This window comes from Ailuropoda melanoleuca, chromosome 10, assembly GCF_002007445.2.
Source record: "Ailuropoda melanoleuca isolate Jingjing chromosome 10, ASM200744v2, whole genome shotgun sequence".
Taxonomy (NCBI): domain Eukaryota; kingdom Metazoa; phylum Chordata; class Mammalia; order Carnivora; family Ursidae; genus Ailuropoda; species Ailuropoda melanoleuca.
Genome location: NC_048227.1, coordinates 100,295,580 through 100,312,370, shown reverse-complemented (window position 1 = coordinate 100,312,370; position 16,791 = coordinate 100,295,580). Strand labels below are relative to the sequence as shown.

The 16,791-nt window shown below is 49.3% G+C and overlaps 1 protein-coding gene across 13 annotated transcripts in view; it reads right to left on the bottom strand.

Moving 5' to 3' along the window:
• The window catches only part of ZDHHC14 (zinc finger DHHC-type palmitoyltransferase 14), a 301,170-nt gene that overhangs the window by 190,732 nt on the left and 93,647 nt on the right, over window positions 1-16,791 (bottom strand). The window contains exon 1 of one of the 13 annotated variants that reach the window (XM_034669378.1): window positions 737-2,286. The exons of the other annotated variants lie outside the window; for them this stretch is intronic. Within the exon in view, the coding sequence (XP_034525269.1) occupies window positions 737-819 (83 nt within the window). The 5' untranslated portion in view covers window positions 820-2,286. Of the gene's footprint in view, window positions 1-736; window positions 2,287-16,791 lie in introns of those variants that run through there. 13 annotated transcript variants of the gene reach the window in all.

Sequence of the window (16,791 nt, the reverse complement as noted above, 5' to 3'; positions counted from 1 at the left end):
CTCCTCACTGCTTATAACACTCCCTTCAAAGTGCATTTTACAGTCTTCAAAATATTTTCACATAACTCGTTCTGAAGACAAATTTCCTTAATATTATTATTCCAGGACATGGATGAAGAAAAGGGGAGCATTCCAAGTTTGAGGATCCACAGGAGGCCCTGCTGCCTTCCACTGCCCTGCTTCAGCAAACAATGCTGGGATAGTGGCTTCGTCTCTTAGATTAGATTATAGGCTGTGAGAAGAGGAAAGTGTGTCTCACAGCGCTGGCCATACAGTAATTACTTTAAATTGCTTGTTGACTGGGATGGTAGAGAGAGGCATGGCACACGGGATTCTGGTGCTGACTCACTCTCTTCAGATGTATGACTGGTGGCAAGTCACTGAGATTCAGATCCCCCAACTGCTGAAATGAGGGGTTTGGGTTGAAAGCTGGTGCTAACACTCTGGTCCTAGAATTCATGATCAGTAGGCTTACAGACATGGCTTCTCCTTGGCTGACTCCTTCTGGCAGTACCACCACAGTATCTCCATAAATTCCAAGTTTTCAAGTCCCCAAATTCAAGTACTCTTGTGAATGTGATAGAGGTTCTGGGCTGCCATGTGTCCACTGGAACCAAATCCTCATGGGATTCACACTGTGGGACACGCATTACACACGTGACCCTGACCACATGAGGTAGCGTCATTAGACCCACCATCACTTCGTGTAGACCAACAGGCCTTGGGGAATACTCACGGGATAGTAAAAACTCTTAGTCCGAATCCATGAATGCCAACATTCCACCATCTCTTCGAGCGCATACTTTTCAAGCTTTCCATAACTACTGAACTGCCAGAGACCCCTTAAAACTCCACCTTTCCCAACTGATGAAATTAATCACATTGCCCGTGGAACCTATAGGTGTTCCTAAAATGGAAACTCCTTCCTACTCGTCTCATTATAGCCACCACAATCACTCTCCCAAGCAAGGAATAATTCTCAAAATCAGAGAGCCTTGAAGTTCAAAATCTTGGAGTCATTTTGTATTTTTCCCTCAGTCTCCTTCCTTATCCTACTCCAGGTGGGCTCTTGGCTTCCTCCCATCTCCGCTCCACCTGGACTCAACAGCCAAGGCCCCTGGTGCCTGTTCTCCCTGAAGCACAGGCTTCCAGCAACCTTCCCCCCTTTCCCTAATCCATCCTACCCAGAGCAGACAGAGTAACCTCGGGATCTCTGCTTTGCTACACTGCCCTCCCATGACACCCACAAAACGTTTTGTCATTGTGTTCACAAGAAGGGCAGATAAGAAGAAGAGATAAAGAGGAAGTGATGAAGGAAGGAAATAATGAGTGTGGTTTTTGTGACCTGTGTAAAAGGAACTCACCCGAAGCCTTATTATGCAAGTTGGCATGTGTAACCGTTTCCTGAGCTGCCATAACAAAGCACCACAAACCAGGTGACATAAAAAACAGAAATGCCCTGTCTGGCGGTTCTGGAGACTAGAAGTCTGACATTACGGTGCCAGCAGGGCCATGCTCTCTCTCAATGTTCTAGGAGAAAATCCTTTAGCTTCTGCTGTCTGCCAGCTATCCTTGCGTTTGCTTGTCTTGGAGACGCGTCACTACCGTCAGATGGCACCTTCTCCCTTATGTCTCAGTCTCTTTGGGCTGCTAGAACAAAAAGTACCTTATCATCAACAGGAATTTATTTCTCACAGCTCTGGAGGCTAGGAATTCCAAGATCAAGGTGACAGCATGGACACATTCTAGCGAGAACCCACTTCCTGTTTCATAGCTGGCAACTTCTTGCTGTGTTGTCACATGGTGGAAGGGACTCGGGAGCTCCCTGGGGCCTTTTATAAGGGCACTAATCCCATTCATGAAGGTTCTATCTTCAAGTCCTCCATACCTCCCCAAAGCCCTACCTTCTACTACCATTACATTGGACGTTAAGATTTCAACATAGGAATTCAGGTGGAGTGGGGGACAAAGAGACCACAGCACCTTGTATGCCTTCACACGGTCTACCCTCTGCATGTGTTTGTGTCTGTGTCCAAACGTCCCCTTTATATGACACCAATCATACTGGATTAGGTCCCACACTAATATTCCCATTTTCACTTGATTATCTCTCTGAAAACCCTATCACCAAATAAGATCATGTTCTGAGAGTTAGGACTTCAATATATCTTTTTGGGGGGGGGCAAAATTCAACCTTAAGAGCAGAAGGGTTGACTTACTTTCCAGTAGGAGAGTGGACCAGCCCTTGACATAATCTTGCACCCACATACCATATGAACCACACAAGGCCTACCTACTCAGGCCCTAGACATAGTCTTAGGTGAGCCCATGTGGCCACTGTGCTTGACTCGACCTTTCTTCCCTCCAAACTACACTGGGAAGATAGAGCTGCAGTCCCGAGAGTCCCAGAAGGTCTGTGATTCTTGGCACTAAGAAAGAATATGGCAGGAGGAAGAGTCGGCTTTATCAGGAGAACATGAAAGGTGTAGCCATGAAAGATGAGAGGACCACAAATGCTTTTTCACGTGTTCTTGTCTTTGGCCTGGTCCAACTGTTTTTTCCTGCCTTCTTACAGAAGCTCTCCCGTACTGTCCCTCACTACACGTTCCAGTTCAGCGGGCATCATGGTGATCTGCGTGGGTTCTTCCCTTTCGTCAACACTCCCTGCTGTGAGTAGGAATGTCTAAAACATCCTCCGTCCACACACTGCCTGGCTGGTGGGGACCCATCAAAATGGCAAGAAGAAAGCCCCAAGCTTGTTCTGTCTTCTCAAAGTGCGGCCTTTACTAGGATAAGAATATTATAAATGTTAATAATAGGAATGTTCGGTATTTTATTTGCTGAGTTCATGCAAGCTTGCTGAAAAATGCTGATAGATGTAATTTGTTCTTAAAATTTCTCATATTAAAACACTCTATAGACATCTATTTCACATCTCCCCCACCATACTCAAATTAAGATGAAGCCATTTAAACATTGCTTTGTGGATCTACTATAGAAAGTTTTTAACAATAATGCAAACTTAGAGCTCGCCCTAAGCAAAACATTTTTTAAAAGATTTTATTTACTTATTTGTCAGAGAGAGAGATAGCACGAGCAGGGAGAGTAGCAGGATGCTGTTTTTCAGAAAGGCTTACCTGGCTTAACAACGCAGAGGTCCACCCGCCACCTAGCATGCTACAGAATGCATGGCTTTCTGCCCTTAAAGTTCAGGTGTTGCAACCTAACCTTCAGTGGGCTGGTATTTGGAGGTGGTGAGGACAGAGCCTCAGGAATGAGATTAGTGTCCTCATATAAGGGACCCCAGAGTTCCTTCCACTTCTGCCCCGTGAGGACACAGTGTGCAGACAGCTCTCTATGGATCAGGAGGTGGGCACCGGCCAGAACTGATCTATGGCCATGAGAAGTAAATGTCTGTTGTTTGTAAGCACCCCAGGCTATGCTAATTTTGGTAGAGCAGCTCACATGGACTGAGACAACAGTAGTGAGGACTTTGCTAAAGGACAGCACCCAGAGAGGCGTTCCCTGTCCAGTCCGCGTGCTGCCTGCGCCCCCACGGACCCACCAGGCATGGAAACAGAGGAGAGCGCCACACAACCCCACAGGCTGAGCACTCGCCGCAGGCAAGCACAGAGGCAGGGGCCAGCCATCCAGAGGCCACACAGATGCAGTCCCCATCCTAGGAGGCTCAGCACTGAGTGAACACGCTGCTGGAGTCTGCAGCCTCGGATCTGCACCTCGACCTGACCTGCTCCTGCTGCGCCTTCTGCCTCCTCAGCCCTGCTCACCTCCTCAGCCCTGCTCACCTCCTCGCCCTACCTCCTCAGCCCTGCTCACCTCCTCGCCCTACCTCCTCTGCCCTGCTCACCTCCTCGCCCTACCTCCTCAGCCCTGCTCACCTCCTCGCCCTACCTCCTCAGCCCTGCTCACCTCCTCGCCCTACCTCCTCAGCCCTGCTGCTCACCATCCCCACCCATTCTCGCTCTGTCCTTTGGATCCAACACTTGCCAACATTTCCCCGCCCTTATCTTGTCTCTTCTCAACCACATTCCTGTTTCTTGGATCTTAGCAACCCCTCACGGCTGGTTCAGCTGTGTCCTGCATGGTGTCAGCATGGGCCCTTCTCCCTCTTCCTTGGGCCTGGGCCTGGCAGCAGAGAACTCATGGTCTGGGCAAAGTTCAGGCTTTGGAACCATATTTCTCTCACTACTGCCCACGTTAGCTGTTATTCTCCTGCTGGAAAATGTCCAACTACTTCCCACATGGAAGTAAGGCACAGACTCTTTGGTTTTTCTACTTTCTTTAAAGATTTGATTAATTGATTGACTGATGGGAGAGAGCACAAGCAAGCGGAGCAGCAGGCAGAGGGAGAAGCAGACTCCCCGGCGAGCAGACGGGGGACTCGACCCCAGGAACCCTGGGATCCTGACCTAAGCCGAAGGCAGATGCTTCACCGACTGAGCCACCTAGGCGTCCCCTCCTTGGCTTTTCTTATGCCCCACTTGCTTTCCAGTATTGCCCACATAATTAAGATATAATCAATACGGACCCCTCAACATTTCCCCAAGATGCTTTGCATAGTCCTCCTTCCTTTATTACTGCCGTTCTTTTCTGCTTCCTCCTCTTGATGAAATCCTGTGTCCCCTGGGAGCACACATCCACTGTCTCCCTCTCCAAACACCTCGGTTCCCATACATCATAAACACCGGTTAAGTGAATGAAACAGAAGTGCAGAAGGCTTGCATTCCATTCCAATTTTGGACTGCTTTAAAAAAAATCTCATAGCTACATAGGACAACAAAATTAGAGCCTATTTAAATGCTCCAGAATACGGAAGCCTGAATGTCTTCAGTGTTTGGCAAGGAATCTACAAATGGAAGCTTTGAGGGGAGGGGTTTGCAAAAACTCTCAATCTCCTTGGGGTATGCTTTTTTCCATCTATGTTAAAAGGAATGAAAAACAAACCCAAAGAGGCACCCTAGGAGGCCCTAGTCCCATTTTATAGTGTAACACAGCTATAACAAAAAGGTCCCCATTCCAAATCACATCATTTCTAGAGAAACATGAGGTAGGAAAATGCAGTCTGTTTATGGCCAAGAAGACAAGAAGAAACTTTCAGGTTGTCAATGAGCATTTTATCACTTGCCTATTGGTTTGGCTGTCTCTGGTATTGTTTAAATGTAGAATATGTATTCAGGATATGAAACGGATTTGAGATTATGCATTCAGGAAATGAAATGGATTTGGGACCTTAGAGCCTACAGAATGCAATTTAACATTTTCTCTCTTTGAATTTATTAGATTTTTAAAGACTTATTTCCTTTTAAACTGCCTTAATGAAACAAAGTGAACTGTGCTGGAATGAAAGATTTTATGAGAATGGGTGTCCTCAAAAGGGCCACAATCTACAAGGGAGGTTAAGATACGTTCCTCCTTATAAAAATCTGCCTACAGTCTTTCGTCTCTTGCCTGGATGCGGAAGGCGCTCCAGGAACCCTGGAGTCTAGTCCACGTGTTGCCCAGATGGCCCCTCAACATCAGGTCACCAGCTTTCCAAAGCAAATAGTAACCCATGCCCTGCCTCCCCCTCCAGATTGAGAGATTCAGATGAGAGAGTGCATCCTGGTCATTGTTATTGCCATCAGGATGTCCAGACTTGCAAATTCCCCAAGGAGGGTGCAGGAGAGGCCAAGGGTGGGGTCCGCATCCAAAGACAGGCGCCGCCCCCCGCCCCCAACCTATCACATAGTTCAGCTGGGCAGAGCCCAGCACTCCACAGCCAAATGGCCTGAAAGTGACCTCCTTCTGGCCTCGAACTTTCAAAAATTTAGGGACTTTACAGTACCTTAGAGAGGATCAAGTCCAACCCACTTGTTGTAAAGCTAAAGCAACCAAGGAAATAAACGCCCAAGGCCAACCAAGAATCAGCAGCTGAGCCACGACCCTGCAGGGCTCCTCTGGGGGACCACACTTCTTTACAAACAAGGGCATGCAAAGCCATGTGCAACGTTACCCAACGCCACGCTTTTTTGGGCCTTAATGCTGTGATATGTAAGTGGGTTGCTACAGTTAGCTGACTAAGAGGAGCCACAGAAGTCACAGAGACGTGCTCCGACAAGGGCAGCTTGCAAAAGCCACCAGCTTGAGGCCAGGGGTTGATCATGTGTGCATGCTGGTCTGCTGCGCAGCTGAGACGGTGATACCAGGTGGCCACCCCTGGGAGAGGTTTCTCCACCCCCCGCCCCACAGAAGGCCAGGAACTTCCCGAGCCACGCCCCCACAGCACTCCCCTGAAGGCGTCCTCTGCCTCAGGGTCACATTCACAGCTCAAGCTCTTCTGGGCCATCTCTCACAGCTGTGGATCCCTGGGTTCAGACGGCTTTCAGACCTTTGACTTGTTTTCCCCAGTAAACATGCCTGATCGGCAGGCTTTTGGCTTCAAGGATTTTTGAAGCAATCAGTTGCCAGGAGAGAATGGTATCACTACGGCACGCGGGGCAAAGCCCCTCTTCAAGTGTGCCCTGGCCCCTGCAGAGCCCCTCCCCCACCCGGAGGTCACAAGCCCAATTCCTTGGTCCTGAGCAGGTCCCAGCAGGACTCAGACTGTCCTTTCAGGCCAGTGGTGGTGGACGTTATTCTGCCTGCACACTGGCCCTCACGCCAGGGCTGTGGCGCCCTCCTCCCGCCTCCCCTGCCTCCCACTACATGATCCACACTACGGGGCCGGGTCACTCACCACCCTGACAAGGAGCTTCCTTCCTGCTTGTCATCTCCTGTGGACCCCTCCACTGACAATGGCTGCTCATGTCCCCCAAGGCGCCATTGGTCCTGCCCTCGGAGGAGGAAGAGAAACGGGGAGAGGCCCATGCGCTGAGGGTTCAGGAAGGCCAATTCCTCTCTCTAGCATGGAGCAAAGGGCATAGAAGTATCCACGAATGGGCCTGAAACCCAAACTCAGCGGGACGGTCTAATTTAGGCTCCAACCCCGACAGGGCACACAACACATGTGGCAGATCTCCTAAAAGCAGAGAGCAATCCCACATCACAAGGCGACACATGAATACGAACACTGCCATCGGAAGGTTTCCAGAGCTCCAGAAGATAACCTGTGTGTGGGGGGCGGGGGGGCAGACAGAGAGGGAGGGAAAGGGGGATGAGGGGAGGTAGAGAGAGTATTTGTGGAATGTGGAGGTCCCACCGCTCCCGCTATGTCTGAAGCATGAGGGGGACGGGAGGAGAGCTTCCTGGGTGAAGAGTTGTGTCAAAAGCCAATTACCAGCTGTGTCACCTGAGTTACATTCTTAACCTCTCTTGGCTTCATTCATTCATTCGGGCATATGTTGCATTCCTACTATGTGCCTAACACTGTGCTGGGCAGTAGACATAAAGCCCGGCCATGAAGGAGGGGGGCAAGGAGGAGGAGGAAGGAGGTGAGGAAGAGGAGGACAGGAAGAGGAGGAAGAGGAAAGGAGAAGGGGAGGGGAGGAAGAGGAGGAAAGGAGGAGGAGGAGGGGAGGGGAGNGGGGGGGAGGAAAAGAAGGAAGAGGAGAGAGGAGAAGGGAAAGAAGGAGGTAAGGGGAGGAGGGGAGGGCAGGGAGGAAGAGGAGGAGGAGGGGAGGGGAGGGAGTAGAGGGGACGAAGGGGAGGCGAGGAGGCAGTAGCAGTGGTGGAGGAGGCTCGGCTCTGATGAGCTTGGTGGTGAGAGTGACTTAATCAAGCAGTCACGCTAATTAACAGATGAGCAAACCCGGCAATAAGCACCCCAAGGAAAGGAGTGTTTCCTTCAGAACATGAAACCAAGGAAGCAGCCCAGACCGGGGGGCTCAGGGCACAGCAGGCCGAGCACCTTCTCTATGCAGGCTGTTTCTGGATGAAAGAGTCAGTGATCTGGATTCCTCTCCTCCTGGACCCCTCTCCCCCACATCCAGTCCCTAATCAGAGCCGGTTAGCTCCACCTCAAACCACATCTCACGTCTGAGCCCCTCTGCACCTCCCCCAACAGGGCCTGGTCCAAGGACTGCCATCTTTGCCTGGACTGGTGCAGTAGCATCTCAGTCAGTCTCCTGCTTCTGCCCTTTACAAGGGCAGGAGTTGGGGGGAACCTTTAAAGCATGCGAGGTAACTCCTCTGCTTAAAATCCTCTGACAGCTTCCCATCCCACTCAGAATAAAATCCCAAACTGTACCTCTGACCCACAGGACCCTCTCCTGTCATACTCTCCTTATGTCCTTTCACCCCCCTCCCATTACCCCCACTGCTGCCCTTCCCACTGCCTTCTTTGTGAGGCCTTTGCTCTTACAAAGCACTGTGCCTGGAATGTCTTACCCAGAGCATTCCCCCATTCCACAGAGGTCCATTCTCAAGGCCTCCCACAGGCCTTTTCATGCCCATTGGAGCTAAAATATATCCCTCCTGACCCCCGACTCCTAAACTTCTCACCTGATTTACCCATTCTTCGTCCATTTACTTTACACGCTGAGTGTCTGTGGTGTTCGGGCTGCTCCAGCTACTGGGAATATCGCACTGAGCTGAGCAAAGCCCCTCTTCTCCTGCAGCCGATACGCTAGGACCATGGAGAAACGACAGCACTTCTGTGTGTCAGCTGCCCCGCCCACCAAAGAGCAGAATCTGCCCCCAAGGCCCATGCCCCCAGTTGTAGAACTGGCCGTGCCTCCCTGGGAAGGGACAGCCGAAGGGGAAGGGCGGGGGACAGGCAGGGTGGGCAGTCAAGCCACAAGGTTTCTGAAACACAAGAAGGACAGAGGGCTGCAGCTCAGAGTGAGGGCAGAGGGCTGTAGGAGGCTGCAGAGGGGGCCCGGGAGGGACCCAGCGTCTCTCGTGAAGAGCCATCGCTAGGTCTGAGCTGGGCAGTGGCAGATGGGGTTTGATGTGGGAAGACTCTGCCTGGCCCCGGGATGATGTGGGGACACCTGTGCTTGGAAAGGAGGTGCCGGTGGTTTCGATGAAGGTGGTGGGCGAGGAGGGAAGCCAGGGGCTGGGTTTTTGCTCCTGTGAAGTGGGGGTAACAATGCTACCCACCTGGGGGGCTGTGGTATGGGGTGAGGTGGCACCGAGACGCTGGTGTGCAGTCACAGCTGCGGCTGATGTTACAACGAAGGGGAGGGTGGTTCTGGCAGGGAGGAGCACCCCGGCTTCTCTGAGCCAGCCCCGGTGCTGAAACTGGGGAGCCTCTGCGCCTGCTCGGGGGGGGGGGGTGAGCTCTGAGCGCTTCTGAAAATGGCAAATCAGCACAAGAGATAATTCGATAATCAAAATAAATAATCCTCAGGATTACAATTGAAATGCTCGCCACTTAGAGACTCTATCATTACAATAGCTCGCAGCCTATCCCCCGTCCATCCAACTCCCTTTTAGCTGCCAGTTTATGGAGCCAGAGCTGTTAATGGGGTGACAGCCAAGGCCACATGTCCATAAAGCGCCTTGTTATCAGACTTGAGCCAGATGACAGGGCCTGAGGCCTGGGGACTCCCCACCAACACAGTGGCTTCGAGCCTTTGATTTCTCAGTTTAACAAATTAAATTTAAATGCAGAAATTCACATTCAGCTCATTCGTAGAAGTTGATTTTTAAAAAGTAGAAGAGGAAACCTAAATGATCTCATTATAAATGTATTCCTCATGTCCTAGTCTTTCCATTTACAAAGTCTCTCAATTCATCTTCTTTCTTTCCATTCCCAGGGACACTAACCTGGTCTAATCAACCACTCCATAAATTTTGAGTGAATACGCACTAGAGGCAAAGCAGTGGGCCCGGTGCTGTGGGGGAACAGAGAATAAATGTGCTTCCTGCCCTTGACTCGAAAATACAGAAAAAGCTGCAAATGTAGGCTCTACCCTCACAAGATAAAACCTCACTGAGAAGAGGTGACGGGACCCCCTGTGTACCTCTCCTCCTTCCATTCACACGTTTCCCCTGCAGGGTGGGCACACAGCCCTGAATGTGTCAGTGAGGGTGGGGTGTTGATGGGGATACTGTCCAACGGGGAGATGGTGAGGTGGCATCCTCACTGTGAATGACTATGACCACGGCCACGGCCAACACTGGCTTTCACCCTCCCTCAGGACACATCCTCAGGAGGATGGCCTTCCCCTCCCCTGTCCCCTGCCCCCTGCCTCCCCTTGCCCATCCCACTGTACCCCAGCTCCAACCACTCTGGATCTACTCACAAATCCCTGATTTCTGCCTCACCCATCCATCTTTTCACACTGAGCAAGGTAGGTTCAGACAAAGTGCTGAAAGATTTTTCGGGGAGCTGGCCATTGTTGCAGGGTGATAAAGCAGGGAAGGGTCCAGGGAGGAGAGGAGAGGGAGGGGGCTGCAGGCCTGCTGGCAGCATAAACATGATTTTAAGGAATGGGCCACACTCTGTGGCTGGCACCAGAAGGCCTGGCTGGCCAAAGCAGGGTTTGCTCCCATGACATTCACAGAGGCCTGCCTCGTGCAGGTACCATGCTGGGCGCTGCAGAAGAGAGGCAGGCACCAGGCAGAGAGACGTTTGGAAAGGTACAGGAAACCCAGAAGGGGGTCATACTGTCCATACTGTTCTGGAACTTGCCATGTAAATACCGGACAGGCATTTGGACTGTTTGGGCATTTTTACTATGATAAACAATACTTCAATGAAAAGCCTTGTTTGTATCTCTTTGCTCACTTGTCACATTACAGTATTTTTCTAAGGGTAAATTCCTGGAATAGGACATTAGGGTCAAGGAGATGCTTTTTCTTTCTTTCTTTATTTCTTTTTTAGAACTTTTTTATTTACGTTGCTGAACTGCTCACCGAAAAAGCTATACCAATTTATATACAGATAAGGAAGTGAATGAGGTTAAGCAGTTTCCGCTATGTTTATCATTTACATTTTTTTGTGAATTATCCATACATATTCTTAAACTTGTCTTTCTATTGAGTCAATATTTTTGTCTTTTGTTCTGTATTAATCTTTTGTCTAACAAATACCTTGCAAATATTTTTCCATCTTTGTGGTCTTTAAAATTTAAGATGGTTTGTTTTGACCCAAATTTTAGATTTCTATAGCAGCATCTACCACCTCCTTCAGAGACCAACTCATGACTTAACTTCTCCAAGAGCCTCTTCTTGACTTAATGAATGTGCCCAAAACTGTCCTCTGTGTGTTCTCGCAACATTTTATATATAATTCATGTTGCTTGATTATATGTTGCCTTTAGAATTTTCTAGATAATTACAAGTGGCAATTGCTTGTTGGTTTAATGTAGATACACCTTGCCTTCCTAATTAGATTAAAAGCTTTTTAAGGCCAAAGATTAGAATTCCTCCCTATTTATGACCCACAGACCCCAGTCCCCTGAATAGTGACATGCATCCAGAGAGAGAATAGTACACGGACAAAATTACCCAGGTAATTTTCCTAATTCAAAGTCAAGCATTAAAACAAGATGGGAAAACTGAATGAACAATGATTACAGAAACTCTGAAAGTAATTTCTGAGACTCTCATAAATCTTCATCTCCTATCCCCTCCCCCCACATAATGGCCAGAAAAGATATTTCCTCTTCCCCCGTTCACTTCCCCATCTCAGTCCATGGCATACCCACTGTTTCTCCATTCAGAAACCTAGGGCAGCCTCGATGTCTCCTGTTCTTTCACTCCCGCTGACATCCCATCTCAGGAGAGACCCACCTCCTAGATGCCCACTCCATCTGTGTTCCCTGCCAGCACCCAAGTCAGGTTGGCGTCATCTCTCCTAGCTCTAGCCACCCCCGCCACAGCTTGCCCAGCCCCTTCTCCTTTGGGCCTCAGGCCTTTCTCATCGATTATCCGAGGTGGGTTCCCCACCCTCATTCAAACATTTTTCTCCATCTCAACACCCAATGAGCTTCCGTCCTCACAGTCTGGCATTGTGTTGGCTTACTTGCTCACTAGACTGTAAGCTCCAGACCCAATTTTAGACAGACCCACTTTCTTTCTTCCTCTTTTAATTAATGAAGTATAGGTGGCATGCAATGTTATATTAGTTTCAGGTGTGCAACATAGTGATTGGACAGTTCTCTATGTTCCACAGTGCTCACCACGATCTGTGCAGTCACCATCCGGCACCACACAATGTTAGCATGGTATTACTTGACCATGTTCCCTAGGCTGTACTTTTCATCCCTGTGACTTATTTCTTTTATAAGACACATACACTTTATTTACAGGCATAGTTCCCGCACACAGAATGTTCCACGCATGTTCTTTGAATGAATGTGGAAAGGGCACCAGTGCATCCAAGCTTTGTGACTTACCAGCCTGGGAAGTGTAAGCAAGCAATCTAGCCTCCTTGAGCCAGAGATTCAGTCCCTACACAAACAGAAACAGAGACATCGCAAGGATATTGTAAGGACTGAAGAAAAACTGTCTGGGACAGTGCTTGGAAATACACACTGCTTTAACAACGCAAAGCGTTCTTGTATGCCTGGTGGAGTCTGGCTTAGCTAGGCAGGGCTCTGGGTGCTAGTCTCACCAAATTCAGCCCCCTCCATAAGAATAACCACCGCTCCCCATTTTAAAGTCCAGACGGCAGCAGCACTAGAATGCCTTCACAGGATTGACCCTGAAAACACTATTAAAATTTACAAAGTCTAAGAAACGAGAATACGACTATAACGTTTTTTTTAACCATTCAATGAGAGCAATTGAAAGGGGGGGAGTGTTTAAAAAAAAAAAACTTGCCCGTTTTTTTCTTGCAAATTTCAAAACCAACACTTCCTGTCGGGGGATTTTCCTTGATGCAGCTTTATGCTGTGACCACTTTTACAAAGAAAGCAGTTACACTTGAACGTGTTTCGTGTGTCAGGTTAATGTTACAATGTAAGTCTCCAGCAATGTTTTCATTTTCTAAAAATTTCGACTCTAAATATTCCTCCTTGAGAAGAGCAAGAATACAAGTAAAAGGAGCAATCTGAGATTCCCTCTAAATTTGCAGAAAGCTTTGGTAATCAGATGAAGCAGGCTGTGTGGGTAAACATCTCGACCATTCGAGACAGACTCCTGCGGACAGCAAGTCCATTCCCTTGTACCAACCAGCACAGAGCTACCATGGAACACGGATGCAGGCTATCTTGTAAACCCGTAAGAAATGAGTAGCCATTCTTCTCACGCTCACAAAACGGACATCCTCAGTGTATGGGAGTGAAACAGGTGACGTGGTTGCTGCTGAGGCCCCAGCCCCACGCAGGAACCTCCCCCCAACGCTCAGAAAGCCAACTCCCAAGCCGGGGACGGGCCGCCCTGAGCCGGCAGATAAGCCCGTCCATGCACACGTGTGGGCTATTTTTAAAGTACAACCCAGGGGCGCCTGGGTGGTGCAGTTGTTAAGCGTCTGCCTTCGGCTCAGGGCGTGATCCTGGCGTTATGGGATCGAGCCCCACATCAGGCTCCTCTGCTATGAGCCTGCTTCTTCCTCTCCCACTCCTGCTTGTGTTCCCTCTCTCGCTGGCTGTCTCTATCTCTTCAAAAAAATAAAAATAAAATCTTTAAAAAAATAATAAAATAAAGCACAACCCAGGTAACGAGAGAACCCCAGGTCCAGTGAGCCCTGAGGACAGCCGTGCTCTGCCTCCAGGCAGCCAACTGCTGCACCACGACAAAACAGAAGTGACACGTGATGGTCCTGGGACCCTGGCAGAAGGCAGGCCAGGGAAAATGGGGCTACCCGGGATTTGAAATGAAAGCTCTGAAGTCCCCCTAAAAAGGGTAGGCTATTCTGAGATCTTGAGTTTCAGAGAAAATTTTCTGGCTTTGTCTACAGGATGACAATACCTATGAAATAAACACATGGTTCCACACCGTCTCCTAGAACCAACACAAAGTCAGGGGTTTTTTGGACAACAGGGGAAGTGGATTTCAGAGGCAAATGTCCTGAAATCCTTGACTTCAAGTCAAGGAGGAGACTGGCCCCATGGGCTCTCAGGTAGGAGATTCCCAGGCCTTGAAGTCCAATCCCACTAAAGCAGAGGTCAGTGAACACTGTCTCCAAAGGAAACCCCCGCTCCTCTCCCCAGAAAGTAAGACGCAAGTCAGCTGCAAATGCCAGTCAGGGTCTGACCGGAAAGAAGGAATGGGGTGCTAAGGGCCCCCAGAAGTGGGAGGGGGAGGCAAGGTGAGGCTAGTCGCCTTCCCTCTGGGAAGGGGTGGTGCCAATTCTCGGATCCCATGTGGATGGCAAATGGAGAATCTACTCTTAGGAGTCTGTATCCACCAGGAAGCAGAGGGGATGGTCCTCCAGCTCGTGGCCCCCACCCAGGACCTCTGGTAGCTGGGTGAGACCCAGGGAATCTCACTGACAAAGGAAATGGCTTCCGCGAGCTGGTAAAGCACAGGCACAGCCTGGATCTGCTCTCAAGACCTGCGAGAGCCTCTGAGCCACAGCGGGGTGGGGAAAACAGCTCCTGTGCACCTGCCTCGGTGGGAGAGGGCCCAGGGAAAGAGAAAAGGCCTGGGCCGGGAGTCCCAAGCCTGCTAGCCTGGGTTCCACCATCTTCCTTCAGCTCCTGCCTGGCTCCCAGACCCCATCCAATAGTATTAATATAATAAACAACTATAATCATACTGATAAAAGCTCTGACTCCCAATCACGCACCAGACACTAAGCTTCTAGAAAGAAGTAGGCTTAGAGGTTAAACACTCTCGATTGGGGTGTATTCCCAGCTCTACCATTTACAGACTGTGTGGCCTTAGGCAAGTCCGTGTCTGTACACCGGGGATGCTAATCATTTCCGCCTCACAGCGTTGTGAGGATTAAACGGCATGATGTTCAGCAAAGGCACGCAGTAAAGGTTCAATAACTACAAGTGGATGTTACTTTCACTTTTTCCCCCCCACTTTGGATTTTCTTTAACCCTCACAGGTTTGCAAAGAAATTTAGGTCCAATGTCACAAGAAAGGCTAACAAAGGATGGAAGACAGAAGACCAGGTCTGTGGGACTCCAAACCCCACTCACACTGTCCCAGGTGGTCCCAGCACAAGGGACCAGCTGACCCAGATCAGTTGCCATTTCCTGTCAACCTCCCGCCTAATCATGTTGCCCTCCTGCCTGAAACCCTTCTGAGCTCAGCCCCATCACCTCCAGGCTCTCCAGCCTCGCTCTCCAGCAAGGCAGTGGGGCCAGGGGGCAAAGGGGTGTTTCGGCGTCCCCCATCAGAGGGAGCAGCCAAGACAGGAGTTTGCAAGGAGGAAAGAGCTTGAGGTTTGGTCTCATAATGACCCAAGTTCAAATTGTGCTTTTTTTACTTACTACCTACAAGCCTTTCTGGAAGTTCCTCAACCTCTATGCCTTCACTTGCAAAATGATGCTAACATCAATTTAACTCAGCTGAGGAATGCGGTAAATAGCAGCCAAGGTTATGACGACCTTCCAGCCCCATCCTCTGCCATTGGCTCATGGTCACCTCACCCTGACACACAGGACAACTTCCCAGCACACCACATTTCCCCTGTTTTCTCCCATTTATATATCCTGTCCCTTGAGTCTCACCCATCCTTCCCAACCCTGTACTACCCTCTAGGGGTTAAATCTTATTTCCTTTCAAGATTCCCCTCTAGCATGACCTCCTCTAGGATGAGTTTCCCTCCAGCTCCCTCTGAGTTCCAGAGCGTCCATCGCACACTGCTATCCAAAGACTGACTGTATGACCCTATTCCAGAGGCATTTTTGTTCCTATCTCCTCCAATGGACCGTGTTCTTTGAAAGCGCAGTGGGCATCTTCCATCTCCGGACTCCAGTTCCCAGCACTTTGTAGGCACTCTCTATGTGCTTGCTAGAGGAAGAATGGAAACTTATGTAAGTGACTCACTTGGAAGATCTCACTTGGAGAATTGAAACGCACAGGAGCGACAACCAAAACTGCAGGATTTCAGAGCTGGAAGGAACATGCACATTCACCTTGTCTGTTACCTTCATTTGATGTGATAATATGTCAATCACAGTTTGTTGGCTGCCCAAGATAACGCAGGTAAGAGATGCTTGGCCTGGCGAGTTTAACCAGGACACAGAATACTCAAGTAACAGCTGTATCCTCATGTGGCCATGGGGGGTATGAGCTTAGTGACATCATTGGATAGAGAGATGTAATGATTCTCTTACACAGGAGAGCTGTGTTTGCTTCCAGTATCACCAAGAACATACTGGGAGGCAGTCACACAGGCTCAGCGCCACTCACGTAACTGACGGAACCCAGTAATCAATACCACTGACTGGAATACAAATAGGGTCCCCTCATTTCCTAAGTAGCGAAATGGAAACAAAATCAGAAACAGGGGAGAGATACAGGTGTGGATTTTAAATTATAATTTTTTTTAAAAGGTTTCGCTTTTGAATATTCAGTCGCTGGAAGCTCTGCTCACAGACCCAGAGACACAAAATCAATGTGGGAAAAGCGTGCTTTTCAGTTCAAGACGGGCAGGGAGAGCCAGAAACGCAATACAAAAACAAAAACAAAAACCTAACCACATAAACGAATGAGAAAAATTTATAAAGAAATAACACTTGCGCCAAGGCTCAGAAAGGAAAATTCTAAATAAAAAGGGAAGATACCGGCAGAACAAGGGAAGTGATATTCCAAACTTTCCGGCTTCTCTACTTCCTCATGAAAATCCTTTGACAAAAGAAACCGCCTCCCTGGGGTGGGTTTGGAGAGGTTACGTGAAGCCCGCATAGGAAGTAGATCCCTAAGCAGGTCATGCTGCAGTACTCTGGCCCCGAGGGTCTGCCGCGCCCCAACCCCCCCCCAGCACCATGAAACAAGTTCATC